Genomic DNA, 16720 nt, shown 5'->3' on the forward strand with positions numbered 1-16720 from the left:
ATGTCTCTTTTGTCCTCTGTAACAATCTCAATGACATCATCTGTGTACAGTTCAACAAAATTCTCCACAAGGGAAGAAGGGCTTTCCCCACTGCCTAGTTCTGCAAGCTAAAGAAAAGTGAGCCCCCTGAGCAATGAACACTTCCTCCACACAGCAGGATGATTTGTTTTGTTGGACTGGGGAAATCAGACTTAAAACCAAATCACTGTCCTCTGCAATGTTTACATTACACGTGTACTGTACAAGTGTATGCTTAAAAAGCACGTATTCCAATTGGACAGTCACCGGTTGCTTTTTAGGCTCAGGTATCAGTGTTGGTATCTTTCTGTTCATTTGCAATGACTTGATATGTAGTGTTTTATAAAAAAATTTCAGCCATCTTGGTATCAAAACATGTTGGCTACTAAGCTATTAATTAAAAAAAAACGGGCTATTGTAAAAGCCAATTCCTTTGTTCTCTGACTGTACACTAATGGCTGCCATTTTGAAAGGGGAGAAGAGGGCCTTGGAGGTTTTGGGCACCATGAAGAAGGGTTGGGAAGGAAGAGTCATGCATTAAAAAAAAAAAAAGTGCAGCAATACACCTAAGCTCCTTTTCCCTTCCTACACAGGCTCATCTGGGATTGTCAGGGTCTGGCCCATTTCCAGCTGTATATTGAAGAGCTGGTCATTCTCTGAAGGGTCTGCATGCTCCTTCCTATTCCCCTTCTTGCTTGGCACTGCAGGGGTTTCCTCCTCTGGATCTTGAAGTGTGTCCACTGTCACTTTGGGGGGGTTGGTGGTGTCTCTGCCACATGTGGAATGCAGCTCAATGTAGAACTGGCAGAACTGTGGAAAGGTCTATGCCACCTATGAAATGGAACTCATTTTAGACGTGGCAGATCTATGGGTGGACCCAATTTTTTGTTCCGCTCCCTTGCCTTCTAGTACAACTGGTGAAGGTCCTTCACCCAGCATTGCTTCTTTCCCTGTTGTAGCCCAGGGCTTGCTTTCGCTCTTCAATGTCTGCATACTAAGCCTTATTCCTCTGGTTGCCCTGCAGCTGGACTTGTACAGCCCTGTCTCCCTGCATGCAAAGAAGATTCAGGACCTTCTTTTCCTGATCCAGACAGGAGAACAAGATTTCGGTGATGCTCTATCTTTGCACTGAGCCATGCTCTCTGTTCAAAAAAAGGTGGGCTACTGGGTGTGCCTGCAAAGGTAAGGTAACAGGAAAAAAGGTATTTCCAAAACACATTGGGAATTTTAAAGAGGTTTCTGGTCACTGTGACTCCTGGGCAGTGAGTTCAAAATTGTGACTGGTGTGGTCACTGTCGCAGACAGAGGGGATCATGGGACTGTTGCTGGGGAACTCCTAACTGACACAGGCAATGCAGTATCCACACTGGCATTTTGTCTGCTGAATTATGTCTGCTGAGGACTTTCATTTGCAGAAGTGGTTTTATTTGGGCAACAGAAAGGCTGGATTTTGTCAATTTACATCAAATTTGGGTGTGGATGCATGCAAACCTGCGACAAAAAAGGCAGCTTCTGTTGACAAAAACTTAGACCAGGACAAAAACTGCCTTTTTGTGGTTTAGGATAATCCAAGGCACTCTTAATGTGGAATAAAAATGACTATGTGTAGAGTAGATATTGTATTTAAATTTCACACTAATTTCTCTAAATGTCCCATGTAGACAAGCCCTTAGTAACAATTCCTAAATATACATAAAATACAGTACTTCTGAATATTAGGATGCTTTTTCACTTGATAAATAATGATCAACTTTCTAGAAAGATATTTCTATCTTAGCAGCTACTTTTAAAAATACAGATTAATCAGGAACTCTTTTTGAGTTTCTTTGCTACACTTGGCTATAAACCACTGAGTATATTAATACTTCAAAATTCTCAACACCAACTTCTTTCATCAATAAAGATGCAGCACTGACTGGATCCAGATAGATTCCAAGGCCAGAAGGGATCACTATGATCACATAGTCTGCCCTCCTGTGTAACAAAGGCCTTTAACTTCCCCAAAATAATTCCTAGAGCATATCTTTTAGAAAAACATCCAATCTTGATTTTAAACTTGACAGTGAGAGAATCCACCACAACCCTTGGTAAACTGTTCGATTGGTTAATTTCTCTCACCATTAAAAATTTATGCCTTATTTCCAGTCTGAATTTGTCTAGCTTCAACTTCCAGCCATTGGATCATGTTATACCTTTCCCTGCTAGAAGAGCCCACTATCAAATATTTGTTAGACTTACAGACTGTAATCAAGTCACCCCTTAACCTTCTCTTTGAAATAGACTCAAGGAGCTCAATCTATCACTATAAGGCATGTTTTCTAATCCTTTAATAATTCTTGTGGCCCTTCTCAGAGCCCTCTCCAATAGGCCTTTCACAGTTATCCTGCAATCAAAACCCTTCTTGAATTGTTGACATCAGAACTGGACACAGTATTCCAGCAGCAGTAACATCCTCTGTGCTAAATACAGGGGTAAAATAACCTCTACTCCTACACAAAAATCCCCTGTTTATGCATTCCAGGATGGCACTAGATCTTTTGGCTACAGCGTCTCACCAGGCAGTTAAGTGCAGCCGATTATCTACTACGACCACAACTACGAGACTTTTTCAGAGTCACTCCTTCCCAGGATAGAGTCCCCCATGATGGAAGTATAGCCTACGTTCTTTATTCCTAGATGTATACCTTTACTTTCGGCCATATTAAAAATGCATATTGGTTGTTTGCTCCCAGTTGACCAAGCAATCCAGATCGCGCTGAATCAGTGACCTCTTCTCTTCATTATTTACAACACCCTCAATTTTGGGGTCATCTGCAAATGTTATCAGTAATGATTTTGTGTTTTCTTCCAGATCACTGACAAATATCATAGGGCCAAGAACGAATCCATGTGGGATGCTACAAGAAAAATCCTCTTAATAACAATTTCCCATTTACAATTATATTTTGAGACCCATGAGTTAGCCAATTTTTAATCCACTTACCATGTGCCATGTTAATTTTATATTGTTCTGGTGTTTTTTTAAAAAAATCAAAATGTCACGCAGTACCAAATCAAACACTTTACAGAAGTCAAAATATATTACATCAAAAACTGTCACCTTTAATCAACCAAACTTGTAATCTCATAAAAAAAGCTATCAAGTTAGTCTGACAGGATCTATTTTCCTTAAACCCTTGCTGATTTGCATTACCGTTCTTTAATTCTTTATTAATAATTTCTCATGTGGGCAACTCCACTATTTTGCCCTGGATAATGTCAGGCTGACAGGCCCATAGTTACATGGGTCATCCCATTTACCCTTTTTAAGGACTGACACATTATCTGTCTTCTAGTCTTCTGAAACTTTCCCAATGCTCTAAGACTTATTGAAAAATCAACCTTAACAGTCCAGTGATCTCCTCAGCCAGCTCTTTTAAACTTCTTGGATCCAAGTTATCTGGACATCCTGATTTTAAAAAACTTTAGCAGCTTCTGTTTAACATCCACCAGAGTTACTCATGGAATGGAAAGAGTATATCATCACCTATGATGAGACTATATCATCTGGTTTTTTTCCCCCAAATACATAACAAAAATATTTGAATGCTTTGCTTTTTCTGCATTATTATTGATAATTCTATCATTTCCAAGTAGTAATTCTACAATTAGTAATCCATCTAGAATCCTAGATCTATACTCTGTTTTAGTGGAAAGGACCATAACCTATTTGAGAAGTGGTAAATGTGGACAAACCAAAACAAAGTATTTGTTGAAGTTCTCATGATCATTCCATTCCATCAGAAAAGGGAAGACAAGACAGTTACAGTAGGAAATCTTAGCTAGAGAAGAAGAGCTTGATAGAGTGCTGTTCTGATGTATAAGAGAACTGTCCTTTGATATTACGTGAAAAGTTTTCCAAGTCTATGGCAAGAACTCCTCTCCTTAATGGTATATTTAGAACAGGGTTTAGACAGTAAAGCATGTATGTGCAGCTGGTAGTGACACCTAGAGTTAAGGTTACTTTCCATTACAAGACCTTATTTTGAATTAAACTTTCATCCAGGCTTTTCCCATATCAGTCCTCTGCTGCATATTAACTTTTTTAAACAACAAAAATTGTCTATGCAAAAATATTCAACAGTTTCTCAGGATGAGGTAAGGGAAAAATATGTTGTTGTACCCATGTTTAAAAATTCTTATGACTGTTTTGTTGAGAAGCTCTAGCACCTCCATGCTTTGAAGCAGAGACTTAACATTTGGCAATTGGACAAGACATCACATTAGTGTCAAGGATGTGCCTTTTGTTATCTCCATGAAAATCCACCCAAATATGGCCAAGTTAAAAGCTGCAGAAAAGTCAGAGTTTTCACATGTTCAGTAGAGGCTTCTTAGTTTGACAGATAAATTCTCCAAAGATTCTGACTGTACTGGGCATGCTCCAGCACAACAGTCCAGAGGATAAGCAGGACTTCCCCTACAGTTGCTTCTCCTGATTGCCAGGGACTGATGACAGAGGCATAGCCAAGCTTCAGGGGTATGTGCTGGGGAAGAGGCAGAAGGGGTACAGAGGATGGAGAGGTAAACAAGGGTCTACAGCAGGGATGGGAGGGAAACCTTTTTTCTGTCGGGGGTCACTGACCCACAGAAAAGGAAAAAAAACAAAACAAAAACTCAGTCACGGGCCACACACAGCCTCGCAGGGGGGCACGGAGCTTCTCCCAGGCTCCACAGTGGGGCCAGAAATGAGGGGTTCAGGGTGCAGGATGGGGCTGTGGGCGGAGGCTGAGGGGTCTGAAGTGTGGGAGTGGGCTCAGGGTTGGGGTGGGGGGCTCTGGGAGGGTGTTGGGGTGCGGAAGGGGGCTCATGGCTAGGGCAGGGGGTTCAGGGTGAGGGGTCTGGGAGGGGGTTGGGTGCGGGATGCAGGGTCCGGCCGGGCGCTGCTTATCTCACGCAGCTCCTGGTCAGCTGTGCAGTGGGGCTAAGGCAGGCTCCCCCCGGCCCTGGCCCTGCGCTGCTCCCGGAAGCTGCCACGATGTGGCCAGGCAGCTCTGCGCGGTGTGCGCTGCCTGTGCCCAGAGCCACCACCCCCACAGCTCCCATTGGCCACAGTTCCCGGCCAATAGGAGTGTGGGGGCGGCGCCTGCAGGCGTAGGTAGGTGCATGCGGACTTGGAGCTTTCTTGATCGCCCCTGCGCCTAGGGGCTACAGGGACAGCCAACCAACTGGCCTGGCACCCTAGCTTCCCCCCGCAGCAGGTCCAGCCAGAGCTCATGTCTCCAGGCCCATGGGGTGGGGGGGGCACCAAAGCTCAGGGCTTTCAGCCCACAGCGTGGAGACTTGCCGTGAGACAGATGAAATTAAGCAGGGGGCCAGATCTGGCCCGCGGGCCAGAGGTTCCCCACCCCTCTTCTATAGCCACTAGAGAACTCTGTTTTCCAGAGCCTGGAATAGACCGATGAGTCTTGAGTCTCAACATTCCTGTGCTGTCTAGCAAATAGTTGTGAAACCCACTGGCAACGTGTGTATTTCATTCCCCCGTAGGGGCTGGTTCACAGAGGATAAACAGCCTTTTACTGCCACCAGTTATGCTGTTAGCTCAAGTGTCAGAGATGTGTGCTGTGGATCTAAAGGTTTCTATCTTGCTGATGACTCATGGGGGGGGGGAGGGGAGGAGTCCATATAGTTGCACATGATGTATTAGGTCCTAAGTTTAAAAAACAAACAAACAAAAAAATAAAAAAACAAACAACCCAAAACATTACATTCAAAACCACTGTATTAAAAGAAAGTTAGGGTTGCAAAGTCAAGCACTCAGATGTTATGAAATGCCAGAATTAAGGCTGCTTCTGAAATGCATTATGATAATCTTTAACTACAGTATCATACACTATTTTTTCTCCACAGGATCCCTGCCTCACTCAGCACACAAGATGGGCAGTACTCAGGGAATGAATCCAGTTTATGTAGTAAATCAGACTTGTCTATGGGACCCCTGCCTCATTTGTTGCAGAAAATGAAAGATGCACTGTGAGGCAGGGGACTGCAGGAAGACAAAGGATGGCCTTATGGTTATGACAACTGAATGACACTGCGAATAATTAGATTTTATCCCTGTCTCTCCCACAAAGTTCTTATATGATGCTGGGCAAGCCATTTAATTAGTGGCCCTCTGCAAAGTTTTTGTTTGTGTGTTCCTTATTTTATTAGTGCCCAACTTGAGAAACTTGGGGGTAGATTACCAAAGGGCACTCACAGTTGCAACTGAAGTCAAAGGTAAATGTGCACAGAACATATCAAGTGCTATAAAAATGCTAGGGACTCTGAAAAATAACAGGCCCTAGTGTCTCAGGTTGGACACCCAAAATGGACACATTTGACCTTTGTTTCTTTGGGCCTCAGTCCCCATCCACACTTCAAAGGATATGTTATGAAGATAAATTTATGGTACTGAGTGCTTCATGATCAGTACCACAGAAAAGCCCATGAGGAAATCAACAGTTCTGTATTGAGCGCAGGGTTTGGATGCTGTGCAGTAAATATGGCATGGAGGACATACACCAAATAATGAGAACAAAGAGAACAGATAACCATTCAGCAAACACTGTCCACACTGCAATGAATAGGGCAACTGTCCTATTAAAAATAGTACATGGTCCTGTAATTTAAGATTGTACATATATTTTATGATACAGTGTATGAGCTACCTTAATTCTGGCATTTTCCAACTTTTGAGTGCTTGACTTTGCATCCTTAACATTTTTAACATATGTTTTACATGGGAGCTAATAGAGAAATATGCTCTTAATTTTCTTGTAAAAGTGCTGGATGTGAACAGGAGTTTTATCTGTCTGACAGAAGAAAATTTGGTACACGCAGTATGTTTCAAACCCTTTTGTTTGAAGGCATCTAAGTTCTACAACTACAGTGTTAACAACTTAGCTTTGACAGACCATGCAGATGACCATACTTCTCTTTGCAGCATTAATATAATACAAACTTTACAAAATGGCCCTCCATTCCTTCAGAAGGCTGGAAAGAGGTAGGATAGATATCTGAAAACCAAGTTACTATAAATAGCAGTCAGGACTCTGCCAATAAATTCTCAAGCAGGTCAAACTAACAGTTTTCTAAAACTCATATTTCCTTCTAATTAGCAGGATGGATTTCACATCTTCAACAGTTATTTGAATCAATTAAAGGTAAATATAAAATGTAATGAGGCAAGAAACAAATGGACCTTTCACAGTTATCCTGCAATAAACATTTAAGCAGCCTAATCTACCATTACATAAGAAGCATGCACTTTGATAAGAGTTTCCTTGAGAATGCAAATACAAGTAGACATTTTACTTTTGTAGCAACCACAATATGATTGTAAGAACATAAGAATGGCCATACTGGGTCAGATCAAAGGTCCTTCCAGCCCAGTATCCTGTCTACTGACAGTGGCCAATGCCAGGTGCCCCAGAGGGAGTGAACCTAACAGGTAATGATCAAGTGATCTCTCTCTTGCCATCCATCTCCACCCTCTGACAAACAGAGGCTAGGGACACCATTCCTTACTAATAGCCTGGCTAATAGCCATTAATGGACTTAACCTCCATGAATTTATCCAGTTCTCTTTTAAACCCTGTTATAATCCTAGCCTTCACAACCTCCTAGGCAAGGAGTTCTACAAGTTGACTGTGCGCTGAGTGAAGAAGAACTTGTGTTTCATAAAATTATAAGGAACGAGAGATAAAACTAACTCACACTTCCAGTTCTGTCATTAATATTTAGGGTGGTTGTTGTTTTTTAAAAAAACGTCAATCAATGGGCTTTAAATAAGTGAAATACAATCTAAAGACAGTAGTTATTTTTTCATGGCACTTTAAGATACATGCAAAATTCAGAGATCATAACAGGAAATACTGTCTGTAAAAAAAACTGTTGAAGGACACTTATGCAGGGAGATCCCTGGGGCAGCAGCGCAAGCATGAGAGGGAATTTGAGGAAATTGAATTGAGGCAATTTTGTTGATTCAATTCTGCAGCTGCCTACCTTCAGACTCAGGAAGATGACACTACTGTTTTACAATCAGAATGCTACCTTCTGAATTATAAGGGCTAGAAACTTAAGCATTCATTTGAAATTCAATTAGTAAATTGTTAGCATATATTTCCTTACCCATCAGGGCCAGTTCTCATTTTCCTGGATGAATAGATTTTTCAAACCACGATCTCATCAACAACTGTGGAGGTCTAAGCACCATCAAAACAATCAAGTGACCCTGATCTGAAATCTTCAGATCTTTCATGACATTGACAAGCACAGCCCACTCCAATTGAAGGCCAGAGTGGATCCTATAATAACATTTGTTCATGGTCATCAGGAACCAAGTAGTTACAGGTTTCTCTATCAACTTTCCCCAAAATTGCATTGCTACATAAAAATTATCTTGCTACATAAGATCATTGTATCTTTGCCTATGTTGTATAATTTGAACTGACTGCAGACAGGAGGACATATCAGAAAATATTGTTCACTGAATGCAGCTGATTATTCCCAGTACAAACTACACTTAGAGCTGGTCTACACTTAGAGGTTTTGTATTGGTATAGCTAGGTCAGTTAGGAGTGTGATATTTTATTGATATAGTTAAAACTGGTTTAACCTCACTATTGATGCAATTATACTGATGTAGAAGTGCTTATACTCCTTCCTGTACAGGAATAAGTTAGATCAGTATCACTGTGTCAATTATACAAGTCTGTAAAGATTTGTGTTTACACAAGACTTTATTGCATTTGAACAAGGATTTACAAACAATTTCACAAACTGTGTTTTTTTAGCAGCCAAAAAATAAACCAGTCTCTTTAAAACTGGTCCTTAAGACTAAAAAACCCAAACAAAAAAACTCCCCTCCCTTCTCTCCCACACCTTGATCCCAGAGCTTTAATTTATGTGATCTAGAATTCTAATTTTTGACCAATGCATCCACTTTATCTCATATTACTGGGATTCACATTAAAAAAAAAAATCCCATTAGTCCTTATAGGCAAATCAAAGTTTTTCCATCTGAACTGTCCTTCTCTTTCCCCACCTCCAGCCTCCTCTTGTAAGTACTGATTCTCCACAACTGCACTTTCTATCCCAGCGTTCAAGTTCTGCATCATATATCCCCTTCAATTTGTACCACTTCTGATGCAGCAGACAACACTATCACCCAACTTAGCATCTGTTATTCATTTGGAGGAACATTATTTGATGATCAGGACTCCATTCTCCACCCTCTTCCAACATAATAATGCCCTGAAGTCTACAGGACTAGCATAGCAGTAAAGAAGAATGAACCCTTAAAGAGAATATTACTTAGCAGTATATAGTACCTTTCAAGTATTTCAAAGTGTTTTCTCATCTTTAAAAAGTTTCATTTTAAATCTTGCTCAAGTGATAAGTGATATTGAGATTGTTTCAGTAAGATACTTACCACCTCTCCCAGACATAAGTTGTCACAGTTTGGAAAACTATGTCTCCCTCCACAGCCCTGCCAACTCCCCTTCCCACCTATCTCCATAAAACCCCAAACAAAAGGCAAGCAATCTGCCTTATCTGTTTCACTGGGTAGTCCCATTCTTGAGAGAGACAGTAAAATCAAACTAACCATCTTCTAGATTGACACAAGGTACACATACAACATCATGACACAACAATTTTATCCCAGAGAACAAAGCCTAGAAGATTCAACTAAGGCACCAAAAGAGGTTGATGAAAGGGTGACACCTTCATTTAATTAAGAAATCTAACTTTATTAACAGAACTTTAAAATATATAAGAGAGGAGGGATTTGGAGACAAGTCTAAGGCAGTGTCTACACTAGCATTTTTCTTCAGATTCCCCATCATTAGTAGACCTGAGTCAGTGAGAGCAACAGAAGCAGCAATAATAGAGGTGGACTACCAGTAGCATTTTAACTGCAATGTCATCCAACTCTGCTCAGAACAGGTCAAGACAATATGGTGGTTAAAACAGCAGTGTCCACCTGGAGCTCTGTCACCAATAGCACTCTTACCCATGTTTCCACCACTGGAAAGTTTTTAAGAAAAAGTACAAACCAAGCAGAAAAGAAAGGGCAGATCTGGCTCCAGGAGGATCGATGGGAATGAGGGGCTTGTTGGGAAGGAATACGGGTGAAGAAGATAGGAAAGGGGGCCGGCAAAAAAAGTTGTGTGGCAGTGGGGATCCAGGAGAGCAGGGCGAGGACTAGGGGAGGAGAGTCAGATGGAATTGGGGCGTATGATGTGGGGTCTGGCAGATGGAGCAGAGGGAACGAGCGAGCATGGAGGATCCAGAGAGGGAGAGACAACAATGACAGTGCCCCACTATGGGGGAAGTGAAGGGGAGAGATGAGAGCCGGGGTGAGTCACAAGGTGAGGCGCTGGGGAGGCAGGAGAAGCAGGGGCGTGATTCAGCCCGAAAGGCAGGGGAGGAGTAAGAGGAGAGCGGGGAAGACAGGACAGGCTCGGTCTCTGCTCGGAGAACTGCAGGGGTGGGGCAGGTAGGAAGTCCCGGAACGGCTCGGTTGGGGCCGGTGTTCCGCGCTCGGCAGCCGCAGGCAAAGCCCCCAACCCCCGTACCTCGAACATAAGCCCCAGCAGGAGGCCCATAGCCAGGCAAGACACGGCGTCCGCATGGTTCTGGATCACGAATTCATGGCTTAGCACGGGCGGGCTCTTGTTCTTCCTCCGGAGCCCCATGGTAGTGGTAGCCCCCGAGGGCCTAGGCAGTGGTCCCGGTCCAGAAAAGAGGTGGTGGTTCTTTCTCAACACCCTCCTCACCTCACGCACAGTAAACACCGCTGTCCCCCCAACTACCCACCCACAACCCAGACTCAGCCAGTCACATTCCAGGAGCTCTATGATTGACAGCTTTACCGGTTAATCGCTGTGCCACCTGGAGGTGTGGCTTCCAGAGGGAGCGGGGCATAAAACGCCGTTAGATGCTCGGAACGGCTGTCAGGGTCCTCATGAGTGACATTGACTCTAGCTAATGAAATGAGTCAGGGGGCGGGAGCTGTGTGACTCCACCTGCAGTGGGTGTGGCTTACAGAAGACAACTAAGGCGACCCTTCAGGGGAGGGGTTGGAGCGGTCGCTAAGGGTTGCCTCCCTCTTGTGGGTGGAGCTCTGAGCGCGCGCTGCTCTATACTGTCCTTGTATCGGTGTGGCTGCAGCAGGCCTCAGCGCGCTGCTTCGCCTCAGTCCTAGCAGCCGGTGGCTCCATGGAGGCGACAGGTCCTAGTAGGCAGCGCTCCATCTTGATCCCTATGTTGGGGTGCCCCTTCTGGAGCTGACAGACCCATCCCAGTGGGAGGCGGCTCCATGGAGAAGGCAGGTTTCACCATGCACTGAGCTATCGTAATCGCAGCCGGGTGGGGCCACCTCAGAGGCCGGGTGGCTCTCGGGCTGCGTGACACTCATGAGCTGAGTGGCCTAGGTCTCTTCCTTACCGTGGGAGGTACGCAGAGCTCGGGTCCCAGCCAGCAATGCTCTGTCTTAAAACAAGCAGCACCGCAGCCACTACAAAAATACAACAGCTTTTTCCAGCCTGCAGCTCTTCCTATCTGGGCTAAGCGGCTGGGCTTCCATCGTTGGTGCTGTTGCTGACAGACAGACCTGATTGAAAAATGGGACTGCTGGGTGCCTGAATTGTGAAACTCTACTTTTCTCAAATGTGGGGAGGAACTTTCATTGAAATGTCAGGCTTTTTTCCAACTAGTCAAAAATTCATTGAAACTTTGAAGAGTTTTCAAGGGCTGTAGTGTTGGACAATAGCTCAGAGGGAACGTTCTGGAACTTCCCATACTCAACTAAGGAAAACCATTGTCAGTTGACTGAGAAGCAAACAATCGAGTCTTGAAAGGGCATCCTAGAGAAAGGCTTGAGTGAAGGATACTTCATCAGTATTGTGAAATAATTCAGGCGATGGGGAAATAAAAGATTTTTGGCCCCATCCTAAAATCAAATAAAGCGTGGAGCCTTTCAATCCATGCTGAACTTGAACTGACTTCAGTGAACCTGTGTGGCAGCGCAAGGCTCCACTCACATGAATCCAATGGTGAATTTAAATGGGAAGTGAAAATTTTCAAACAAGTATTTGTAGAGGAGAAAATCTCTTCAGCAGTCCTAAAGTTAGTATCACTTTTTCCATCATTTATTATCAAATGTTACATACATTTGAATTAATATAAAAGTACTTATTTTGGGTCCCTGAAATTCCTTATTACTAAATCTGAGTGATATTCCTGTGAATATTCAGCGGCATTTTTAAATAAATTCAGTTTGGACATGTTCATGCCTCATTTTTGGTCCGTGTCTAAGTTTCAGGCATATGTAGCCAGATAAACTGAATTTTATATTTACACTCACAGATTATGCGCTTCACAAGTACTTGTATGTTCATTTGTTTGGGAAGTAGAAGCAGTGTTACTTGTCTCAACTACCCAAAATCAGTCCAATATCAAGTACTCTCAGTGAACTGTTTATAAATCATGATCAATTTACAGTGAAAAATATTTGCAAACTTTTGTTGTGTTTACCAGTTCTTGTAATTTAATCACAAGACTTGTGATATTTGGTGTTTTTCTTAAAGACCCAGCTCCTTCAGGTGTAAGAATCTCTGGTTTCATGGAGGTTTTTTTAATCTTCTATGATTATGGAGAAAAAGTTGGAAAAGGTGAACCCCAATGGCTCAAACAAAGAAAGCAAATAAAAAGACCTAATATTTATTATTTTAAAATGGTTAAGTTAAAGTAATTAATTTGGGGGGGCCTAAATTATGATTTTTGAGCGCTTGAGACTGGGAGTACTGAATATATCTGAAAAAAGTGATCCACTTGCAGGTTTTCTGGTAATGGAAGAAGAGGCTGAACTTTTGCAATATATTATTTATTGCAAATTATTTGTTCAGCTATACTGAATACAGTAACTATTTTAAAGTGTCTTGTGAAAGTAATTAATTTTTAGCATCAAAAGCAACTAGTAGATTGGCTTAAAAATAAAGTTCTTGTTTCTGGTCTGAGCAGAGGTGAGGTTGCTATTATTACCATAGTATGCAGAATGAGCACAGTCTTTCTGAGACACTTTTACTTGATACAATAGCAATTGGTCATATTTTGCTATGAGTAAGCAGAAAGGACTAATACTGAAATTGTTCTGACCTAGGAAAACAATCAGTGACATTTTCCCTTGCTAAATTATGTCATGGGATTCTGTATGCTTTCTGTCATTGGATCTAGTTTACAAATAAAAAGATGGATTTTTCTAACTGCCAAGTACTGCAAATATAAAATAAGATCTAAATATCCATTCACATACAACACTATCTGCCTCTGGCATTATCCCTATTAATAAAGAATACATTAGCAGAATTTAACTGACAATTTGCTGGATGATGCTTGAGACAGAATAGAATATATATTGCTCTTTGTTAGTTGTATTGGTTCTAAAAAGAAAAACAGGAAAAGAAACCTGTCTTTTTCTTTAAAGTATATGCTGATATTTGACAGATAAAGGAATCAGATGATTAAGAAGGAGACATTTTTACAAATATAGGCCTGCTGCTTCAGCACACTCAAGTCTGTACAGTGGCATGAAGACCAACTGATTTCACTCGGTCCTGTGCCAGCTCAGGGTCTACCCTGGCAGAATTTTTTCCAGCATTGGAGCCTAACTTTTCTGACCATCTTCACATTTGAATAACCTTGTACTTAATTTAAGCCATGCAGAACTACAGTGTTATCATTAACATTTATACAGTTATCTTTTATTATCATAGACATTGTGCAATCAAATATGATAAGAAAGCTACATGAAACTGATATTCTTCATTTATCTTAATATCTTCCACTATCAGTTTTCCTGACATTTGTGAATGAGAAGTGGCTTAAGCCCGAAACCTGCAAACACTTAATCACACATGTAACCATTCACATGAGCAGCAATACTGAGCTCTACTGGAGTATTTATGTGGGAGTTAAGTTACACATGTCCGCAAGCATTTGCAGAATGGGGCTCTAGATTTTTCTTCCTAATTATCTATCTAATCTATCTATCTATCTATCCTGATAATTGTTAATTCTATGCCCTTTTCTGTGCTTCTTGGAGACAATTGCAAGAGGATTAAGATCCTTTTTAACATTTCTCAAGTAACATTTTCAAAGACAATCGAATCGTACAGTTAAAACTATATGTACGGTCACTTTTTTTTAAAGGGAGAGTGTTTTTTAAGTTAGTTTATATGTGGCCCAATATTTTAATGACATAGGCCCCAATCAGATCCTCACAGGACTTGGACAAATGTTCAGTCACATGGATCCAGTTTCAGGAGCTAGTGCAAAAAAATTTACAGCGGGGACAGAGAGATATCAAATTAATGTTTAGATTCAGGACAGTTTCCAGTGGAGTCCCCATTTCTCAACCCAGCATGACAATTGGTCCCCCTATTGGTAGTTTCAGTAAAAGCCTGAAATGGAATTGGTATTGAAAATGAACAACCTCATATGCACTTACAGAAGTTACAAGTGGATTAGTGGTAGTGCAAGGTTTCCCCTCTTCCCTTAATATGCTTTAAATGTGACATGCAGTACCAATTCAGTCTTAGACCCTATGTTGAGACTGCTACTAAAAGGGCCAGTTATGATCCTGGTTTGTGATGCAGAAATTTATCCACTAGAAAATAGATTGAGACTACAAATTCATTTAATGGAGGTAACAAACAGGAATGAAATTTTTAGCAGTTAAAATCCTGGTTTGCATTTGAACCAGTAACCTATATGTGAAAGCCTCTTAAAGTCATTCCTAGTCCTTGAGTCATCTGCTCTCCTTTGAAAAATCCAGTTTTAATGGATCAAACTGAGAAACTGGTATATTAAATACACCAATACGGTTTCACAGAAGTAAGAAATGAATGAGCCCTGTTAAAAGATTTTGTTCACCCTTCCCTGCTGTACAGGATTATTTTCTAGTTGTTTTTGTTTCAGAAAACAAGAATTAGCATCCAACACATCTCAAGATACAGCTACCGGAGGAATCTGGGAACAGACCTATTCAGTATCATTTTATCAGAAATTCAGTAAGTAATGTTAATTTCTAATATTATATCTTTGGTTTGCAAATAATAACTAGCGAGGCACTGCAGGATCTTGGCTTTTAACTATCAGTTTTTCACTGTTGCTATATATAGTTCTTGCTATACTCTTCCAGAATAAGAGATATTTTGCGAGGTTTAAGGGCTGGAATCAGTGAAAATCTGTTACTCCTGCATTTATAATATCTTGCCAGAAAGAATGAGTCAGGAGATAGTTTGTACCAGGTGTGAAAGACAGTGGACTAGGAGGTGAGTGTTATAGTTCAAAGTGTTGTCTTCCTCCCCTTCCACTTTTATAGGAGATGGAGCATGTTGCTTCTGCACTGTGCTCAGAGCACATTCCTAGAGGATCTGGAAGTTAACCTGTGAGGTACAGGAACAGGTTCTTGGCTATCACTTCTCTTCCCCTATGGGAATTGATGCATATTACACCTGTAGTGAGCTCAGTGAACATTGCTAGAGGCGTGGACAAAAGTGGATCCCAAAGTGGGTGGGAGTGTGGAAATTAGCAATACTGAGAAATGCTAATTTAAGGACATGATTTTTGCAAGTTGGGAGACACGTGATGTAAATACATACAATTTCTCATTCATTTGCAGCAAAGAGTGGATAGGATTTCCATTGGTTAGGAGGATGAAGATTTTCTGGGGGGTGTATGCTATCAGCAGTTCAGGATGAGGCAGGAAGGGGCTAAGTTATTGTGCTGTATTTGGATGGCTCCTTCTTTCCAGCTGAATTTAAAGGAACTGTAATTAAAAGGTTCAAAATGTCTAGGTTCTACTGAGAATTTAGCTGGAGTTTATGTTACAGATGAGATTGAGATACAGTTAATTTGAGTTATTTATTGCTCCTTCCTCCACCCCCACTTCTCCCAAAAAAGTACTACTCCAGTTTGCTCTTTTACTCTGAAACTGAGCCAGAGCAATTTGGGAGCAAGTAGCCTTTATCACTCATCCAGCCACATTTGCCTTTATCCATTCACTGGGAGTTAGACTCCTTGACATATCTTCCTTCTGAATTATGATATTACTCTAGTTATCTTTTGCACAGGTTTACATTAACGCTTGGTGGGCATTGCCTGAGACCAGCTCAGGGCTTTACAGTACTGTCAAACAAGGTGGATATACCTGTTTCAGGAAATAACCAGTGCATTATGCTTTTCTAGTCATTGTAACTGTACCAATTTTAATTTCTAAGTAAAATAAAGGTATGTGCTGCATGAACAGTAGAAGACGGCATTTGCCCAAATTGAGTTTGTGTTTAATTAGCAATATTTCTGTACTCAGTATTCCATGGAAACACTATACACGTGTGTAAGGCATGTAAAAAGAGAAAAATAAAGAAAAGATAATAAAAGACAAACAAGATGGTGGGTTTGTTGTGGTAGAAGTGAAACTGCAGAAGGCTTATTTACCTGCTATACAACTTGACTGCAAGATACTGTTTCCCCTCCAGCAGCTGACAGTGATATCATTATGCTCAGGGAAGGGAAATGCAATGACCCTCTCTTCCCATTCTGTATATAGTCTGGTCTTACAGGAAAACCCTAGAGTCCTGAACTAAATCTTGGCAGGTAAATAAAGGAGAAAATTATT

The 16720-nt window shown here is 41.5% G+C and overlaps 2 protein-coding genes across 10 annotated transcripts in view; one reads left to right on the forward strand and one right to left on the reverse strand.

Annotated features, from left to right (window-relative positions):
- Positions 1-10864, reverse strand: part of LOC102947000 (translocating chain-associated membrane protein 1) — a 51548-nt gene extending 40684 nt beyond the window's left edge. The window contains exon 1 of one of the 3 annotated variants that reach the window (XM_007059834.4): positions 10617-10864. In XM_007059834.4, coding sequence (XP_007059896.1) covers positions 10617-10736 — 120 coding nt within the window. In that variant the 5' untranslated portion in view covers positions 10737-10864. The remainder of the gene's footprint in view (positions 1-10616) is intronic. The other 2 variants (XM_037916016.2, XM_043526707.1) reach the window with 2 other exon arrangements.
- A 135-nt stretch (positions 10865-10999) lies between these two features.
- ZMYND8 (zinc finger MYND-type containing 8) overlaps positions 11000-16720 on the forward strand; it is a 122922-nt gene continuing 117201 nt past the window's right edge. For 3 of the 7 annotated variants that reach the window (XM_027822270.3, XM_037915995.2, XM_037915999.2), the window contains exons 1-2: positions 11000-12168; positions 15019-15110. In XM_027822270.3, coding sequence (XP_027678071.2) covers positions 12106-12168; positions 15019-15110 — 155 coding nt within the window. In that variant the 5' untranslated portion in view covers positions 11000-12105. The remainder of the gene's footprint in view (positions 12169-15018; positions 15111-16720) is intronic. The other 4 variants (XM_043526690.1, XM_043526691.1, XM_037915992.2 and 1 more) reach the window with 4 other exon arrangements.

This window comes from Chelonia mydas, chromosome 13 (genome assembly GCF_015237465.2).
Source record: "Chelonia mydas isolate rCheMyd1 chromosome 13, rCheMyd1.pri.v2, whole genome shotgun sequence".
Lineage (NCBI taxonomy): Eukaryota > Metazoa > Chordata > Testudines > Cheloniidae > Chelonia > Chelonia mydas.